The 7,541-nt window shown below is 39.0% G+C and overlaps 1 protein-coding gene across 1 annotated transcript; it reads left to right on the plus strand.

Annotated features, from left to right (window-relative positions):
• The first annotated feature begins 434 nt into the window (after positions 1-434).
• On the plus strand, positions 435-2,678 carry LOC145156759 (putative prolyl 4-hydroxylase 10). The gene is made up of 7 exons (XM_079076011.1): positions 435-851; positions 953-1,031; positions 1,450-1,547; positions 1,816-1,913; positions 1,999-2,128; positions 2,227-2,414; positions 2,486-2,678. The coding sequence occupies exons 1-7, from the start codon at positions 646-648 to the stop codon at positions 2,557-2,559; spliced, it is 873 nt and encodes a 290-aa protein (XP_078932137.1). The 5' UTR covers positions 435-645; the 3' UTR covers positions 2,560-2,678.
• The last annotated feature ends 4,863 nt before the right edge of the window (positions 2,679-7,541 follow it).

A 7,541-nucleotide genomic window follows, 5' to 3' on the forward strand; every position in this document is an offset into this window, starting at 1 on the left:
AAACTAATTTCTGAAAGAAATTATTCGTATCCGTCGCTTGGCGCGGGTAAACGGCTAGTATTTTATAAAGGGAAAATGACTCTTGAGGGTAACTAACTGTTGCGTTTGTTTTCATTTGATTCCTTTTTTTTTTGTACTCAATATACCATCGCACTTGTTGTTTGTGTTCACCATAACCTTTTTGACCGACTTTTGACATGTGATTGCCGGTCAAAGGGTTATGGTGAACACAAACAACAAGTTCGATGATATATTGAGTACACAAATAGAAAAAGAGACCAAATGAGAACAAACTCAACATGAAGTTACCCTCAAAAGTCATTTCCCCTTTTATAAACTTTTAATTATATAATTTCTCTCTTTTTTTTTTATGTATAAAAAGTTGCCTATTTAATTAACGCATTAGAAAAAGTTGAGAGACCCGACATCGTTTGTTTGCTTGCTAATCCTATGTTCATTAGATTTTGTAATAAGATAATAAAAGTTTTATGCCAACATCACTGGAATCAAAACGATGAATAGCTGATCAAGGCCTGAGAGATCTCATTTCACATTTCCAATTTCCTATCAATAAACAAATCTCCGGATTAATTAAGCGTTAATTCTAGGGTTTTGCTCGTGATCCGTGTCTTAGGATTTTTGAAAATGGTGCCCAAAGGGAGATTACCCGTTCGGGGTCCTTCGCGGAGATCTTCATCATCAACGCTCATCTTTTCAATACTAATTATCTGTTTGTTCTTCGTATTGATCCTTCTCGCTCTTGGAATTCTATCGATTCCAAGAACATCAAACACTTTCCCGGGTGCTCATGATCTCAGCTCCATCGTTCAACGGACTACCGACGCTGTCAGGTCAGTTTACGTTTAGATTCAAGTTTGTTCCAATTTGTTGTTGTAATTCGATTCGATAACGCATTCTACTTAAACTGCTTCTAACTTTTCGCTGAATGTAGAAGCGACCGCAGCCATAGCGATCGTTGGACTGAAGTGATATCATGGGAGCCTAGAGCTGTCATCTATCATAATTTCCTGGTCAGTGTTTTTTTTTTGATCGATTTCTTTCAATACACAATCAAATAACCACTTACAATTCAACTGTAACGCTTCTGTATGTGAAGATAAGCATCAAATGCATGAATACATATAAATTTTTGCAACCGACTTTTCTTAAACAGAATTTCATAGCGATCTCCTTCCAGATAACAGTAGTAATGTTTATTTTGATCCAATCATTCAGACCTCTTGAAGAATTGCTATTACACTTCCGAACAGAAGGAAGTGCCAACTTTTGTTGCTTGCATTTCCTATAGCTTTCTATGGTTAATTTGTCGTGTTTGAAAGTTTGATGACTTCATAACTAAAATGGTCAATTAGTCACCAATTATATCATGTTTAGTCTCAAACAATTACTCAGGTAACTCAAACTCATTTCCTTCTCTATATATGGCAGTCAGAAGATGAGTGTGAACATCTAATTACACTTGCTAAACCTCATATGGAAAAGTCAACTGTGGTCGATAGTGTAACTGGCAAGAACAAAGATAGTAGGTGTGCAGTTTTTTGTCATTCTTGCTACTTTTGTAAGTATTTTGGGAAATATACAGGAAAGCCACTATATTTTAACACTCTTTTTGCGGTTTAATCACTACAAGCCACCCTTTTTTGAATTTTTTTTTGACTGCGAAAACTGACATGTAGGTAAATAAGGAAATTTCTTTCAAAAAGGCATTGAACAAAAAAATATAGTGGTTAAACTACAAAAAAACCAAAATATAGTGGCTTTTATGTATTACTTAAACCACATCTTTTGATTCAGAGTCCGTACAAGTTCCGGGACATTTCTAGCGAGAGGACAAGATAAAACAGTTGAATCCATTGAGAAAAGGATTGCAGACTTCACCTTCTTACCTGTAGGTATGGCATTATCATTTATCAATCTTTTGTTGATCCGAATCCGATTTCACATAAACAGATTTAGTGATTTGACTTTCTGCTTAAGAACATGGTGAAGGATTTCAAGTTCTCCACTATGAAGTAGGTCAAAAATACGAACCACATTATGATTACTTTCGTGATGAATATAACATCAAGAATGGGGGTCAAAGGATGGCTACAGTTCTCATGTACCTGTAAGTAATGACAATAATGTCTTATTGTTTTTGTAACTTATGTATGTATCATGTATCAGCACCTATAAAATTTTCATTTCTCTCATGGTTTTTATCAGATCAGATGTTGAAGAAGGAGGCGAAACAGTGTTCCCACAAGCAAAGGGAAACATTAGTGCTGTACCTTGGTGGAATGAACTATCTGAATGTGCGAAAAAAGGGTTATCTGTTAAACCAAAAAAGGGGGATGCTTTACTTTTCTGGAGTATGACACCAGATGCCACAATAGATCCTTCAAGTTTGCATGGTCAGTTATTGTTTTAGGGTTTAGGGTTTAGTTTTAGGACACTAACGTACCTTCTCTTCTTATTTTCGTAGGTGGTTGCCCCGTTATTAAGGGGAACAAATGGTCCTCTACAAAATGGATCCGGGTCAACCCGTATTACGTTTAATTTTGGTTCCAAAGGAACTCACTTCATTAAAGTACTAGCCAAGTAGCCAATTTTGATGCTCTTTTTTATCACCCTGTGTATACATGTTTTGAGGCATATACGTTTATTTAACTGATTCAGTGGACATGTAAATCTGTGGACCAAAACCCTCTTTCTTTTTACATATCTTGATCCAATTCTATACAAAATGCAAATAAATATAAACATTTCCATATTCGGGTTTTATGTATTTTTGTTACTATAGGAGTAATATATATGGTTGCAACTACTAACTACTTGCATGCACAAATGCCATTTTTTGAACTAATGAAGCTCAAACAGAGAGAGCTTCTCTCCACTAGCTAATACTATGAATGGTATTAGGTCCAACTTCACCTTCCATTAATTTATTCACAAGTCTTATATTACCAAAAGTGCCCCTAACCATGACCTCATTGTTTCCACGTCTACTACCATATAAATTGAAATCTCTCCTATCAACCCCAAGTTCCTTTAAATATTTTGCAGCTGGACTATCTCTATGGATACCCCCCCTTCCCTTGGTGGAATATGATCTGTTGTAATACTATCACCCAATTAGTCAATATATACATAAAAGGGGAATCTAACCGCAAGCCCCAAATTGCAAGCTTTCTTTGCTAACAAATTAACCAGAGTGAATCATGACACTAGGATTTGATGTATTTGTACGGCTCGTGATGGCTGCTACTACAATATCTCCATGTTTAAGTTGTGCTGGCAACCCACCGGATTCAAACTTCACAATCTTCCTTTGGTCCACTTTTGGTATACCATATCCCTAAAAAGCTATTTCAAAGAAGTTAGATAGAAGAAAAAAAGGATCTAAGAACTCAAATTGACCCAAATACACAACCTTGAATCCAACTTTACTATCCAAGCATGCATGCCAATTAATCACCTTTCATATCTTTCAAAAGAACTTGATCATGAAGCCTACAAACAAGAAAACAAAACATACATAAGTACAAGTGTACAAGCTTATACAACAAAAGATCGTACCTCTTTGGTCCAGACACACAGGGCTCCACATCTTCAAGATTCAACTTCAAATGAGAACTAAACACCATCTCCTTCTCAGGCTACCACAATTGGGTAAAAAACATAGGGAATAGTAAGTACAACTGTACAAGCACGAGGTACAAGCTTAAGTATATCCGACTATTTGTATGTACCTTACTGTAATCCATGAACATCTTGTTTGCCCGCCAATACGTCTCTATCATGGATATCTACATGATTTCATAACTCACTGTAAGTATATAAAAAAGACAATATAAATAAGGTATTTACCAAATTACCATATCATCACTTCTGCAAGTTAGCTTTAGATATTGAAGTGTGACATGGTCCACAGCAAAGAAACCCATGGTTGCACCATATCATCAAAACCCTTGGATGATGTTGAAAAATGAAAATGTTACCAATGGATTAATTAAATAGGATCGCCACCGAGCTTGTTCATAGCATTACGCATGCCCGCAAGGTCAACAGTTGTAGGAACACCAGTAAAATCCTGCAGTACACTTGCACTCAATTCACTGGCTTCACTAAACTCGCAAACTAATTGTAATTGCATATGAGTAGATGAGAAACGACGTCGTTGGTTGGCATACCCGAAGGAGAACTCTAGCAAGTTTAAATGGAATTTCAACTTTTTTGGGAGAAGTCTTCTCCCAGTCAAGAATGTTGTCGACATCATTGTCACTTGGAAATCGCCGCAGTTACGGATTGCAGACTACAAAAGTATTCTAATCGAGACTGGTAGCCTATCTGTCGAATCATCATGTATTATCGATATATAGCAAACTATCAATTAATAATATATCGTCATGATTCCAATTTCCAGTTTTTATGAAAATGATTTGATTAGCATGATATCTAAAGCTTGATGATTTCAAATAACATGAAAACGATCATAGAGTTGATGAGATTACATTTCAGTTTTAGTTTACGAATCTCAGCAGCTTTACTTAAACATTTAGATGAGTAGTACCGATTCTGAAATCACTGATGATTGTTATGATGAGTATTCTGATGATTGTTATGGTATATTTCCGAGTATAGTGACGCTACGTGGTAGACCAGATGGCAGTTTTGGTGCCGACGAGGGATCAGGCTCGGACTCTGGAGCCGGGCAGCTTGATGGTCAGATGAAGGAGTTCATTCCATCTGAGAGTACGCACAATATCACTTACCAGACTCCTGTGATCTTCGGTATGGTCAAGGAGGACATTTTGGAGATTCTTGATGAGAGGCGGAGTGCATTCCGCACTGAGATAGCGGCCATGATAGGGACGCGTACGTGAATGATTCGGGAGTTCAGAGCTTGTGAAGCTCCATATTTTCATGGGGCGAGGGACCCTATTGCTAGCAGCAGATGGTTGGTAGATGTCGCCAACACTTTTCGTACCAGTCGTTGCCCGAGAGGGACAAGGTCCGACTTACTTCCTGCCTCCTGAAGGACAGGGCACGTGATTGATGGGAGGAGGTTGGTAGTGAGTTGGGTGATGATGCGGTCGATGCTATGTCATGGGATGACTTTTCGACCAGATTTCGGGCAGAGTTTGCCCAGGCGGTTGAGGCGCAGCAGTTGGCGCAAGAGTTGCTAGATTTCCACCAGACTACTGAGATTGTGGCAGAGATCACTGCCAAGTCTCGGGAGAGAGCTTATTTGGTACCGCAGTATGCAGCAGATGAGGAGTATCTCGGAGTGCGAGACCCTGAATTGTATGACTTCTAGAGCCCGAGAACGGGATATTGACTTGGAGCACATTGGGAAGAGGGAACCAGATCAGTTGCTCATATTGAAGGGTCTCGGAAGGAGACCCAAGATTTCGGATCAACTTTTGAGAGGCCAGCAGGGCCAGATTTAGTGCAGCGCGTGCTGGAAACTGCACGGTGGAGCCTTTCGTTCCAAGGATTTGAGTAAGGTTATCCTCTGTTTGTGTTTGAATTATATTTTCAAGAGATGTCATATGCCAATTGCATACCGAGAATTATTAGTGGGTAGCGGAAGGTCATTTCCCTAATTGTGGATTCGGGAAGTGTTCATCTAGTTCTTAGAAGTTGTGTGATCTTTTGGATTGGTTAGTAATGTAACACTAGTTGATAAGAGCTGGTTGTCATCGAATCGATCATTGGAAAGTGAGGATTGAGAATTCTTCAATTTTCATGTATTGTGAAGACTTAGTCGAATCTAAGTGGGGGAGAATCGTCCAGGGATCCAGAAGCAGGAGCAATTTTGAAATTGGGATAAGTTTCACATCATTGCCAGAAAGGAAGACAGCCCAAGCGGCTATATGGAATGAGGATAGTATGAGTTGGAAGTTCAGAAAACTTGCCAGTAGTGAGATCGCGTTCTCGAAATGTTTGATAACCGGCTTCAGGGAATTAGGTTGGGAATTCCAGTCAGGACATGAGTTCAGTTGGGATGTTAGGTCGTGTGTATGCTCGACGGTGGATGTGTTCGGATGGGTAAGCAGCGATTGAGACAGTGTGGAAAGTATTGTAAGACTGCGGGATAGCCGTAGCATTCACTAGCAACCAGATAGTGTAAGAAAGTGTTGTAAGTCTACGGGTGTAGCCGTAACATTCACAAGGTTGGCAGATAGTATGGGAAGTGTTGTAAGTCTGCGGGTGTATTCGTAGCATTCACAAGGTTGGCAGATAGTGTTAGAGTGTTGTAAGTCTGCGGGTGTAGCCGTAGCATTCACAAGGTTGACAGATAGTATGGGAAGTGTTGTAAGTCTGCAGGTGTAGCCGTATGTAACATACACGATCAGTTATCGTGTTATGTAATTTTAAAAGTGAATAATATTATGAAATATTATATAATTATGAGTATTGAGTTCTAACGGATAGTTTTTATTAGAAATGAAGTAAAACTATGTTTAGAATCAATCAGAAAATATTGGAAGTCTTATGAGATTCCAATTAAAAGTTAAAATATCGAAAATTTAACGAAAATATAAAATTTGAAATAAGTAAAATTTTATTATTGAAAATTGTAAAGAATCTCATTAGAAGCATTTAGGCGAAAACCTCATCGAAATCCGAGTTATAACGAAGAAGTTATGACCAATCGAAGATCCGCGACAAAACTGGCACGACGCCGAATGACGTAAAAAGTGAATTTTTGATAAACTACTTTTTAGACTTGGTGATCTAAATGAAAGTCGTAGTATTTGTTAAACCGAGAATTTTGATAAAAAGAACGCCAAAATCTGACTTCGTATGAGGAAGTTATGATTTTTCTAAGTTTCAGCTTAGCAATAGACAGCTAAAAACTTGAATTTTAGATCAAGTGATTTTTAGCCGACACAGCCTAAACGAGAATCGAAGATCTCGTCAATAGTAGTACAACCGTAAAAAGACAGACGAAAACGGACATCGGATGAAGAAGTTATGAATTTTTAATGGATTTTCCTATCCCGGTCTGTTAAAAATAATAATATTACAAATAAAGTCAAAATTAGCCAACGAAGTCTAAACGAAAGTTGTAGAGCATAATTTTACCTACGCGTGCATATAAATAACGTCAAAAACGGAGCCCGTATGCGAAAGTTATGGATTTTAGAAGATTTGGGCTCATTTTCCGAGGAATCTCGCAAGGATAAGGCCGATTTCGGTGAGTCAGCAGCCACGTGTCGCGTTCTTCCCGGGTCCGAGCTCGGTCCAGTAGGCATCCGATGCGTGTCGCGGTGACTCCTCGCTTCCGAAGCCGTGGCGGGTCCGAGGAGCGACGCGTGTGTAGCCTCGTCCGAGCCTCGCTCTCCCTACCGCGTGTTCCGAACCTCGCATCCAACTGCCTCCCCTCCAGATCCGAGCCTCGCATCTGCTGACGCGTGGAGTCCTCTCAGCCGCTGATATTCGGACTTCGCCCCTATAAATAGAAGGCTGCGCGCCTTCCCGAGTAATTTTGGAAAATTGCTACTTTTTACCCCTTTTTCAATATTTTCACT

This window comes from Lactuca virosa, chromosome 2, assembly GCF_052849685.1.
Source record: "Lactuca virosa cultivar CGN04683 chromosome 2, Lactuca_virosa_CGN04683_v6, whole genome shotgun sequence".
NCBI classification, from domain to species: Eukaryota; Viridiplantae; Streptophyta; class Magnoliopsida; order Asterales; family Asteraceae; genus Lactuca; species Lactuca virosa.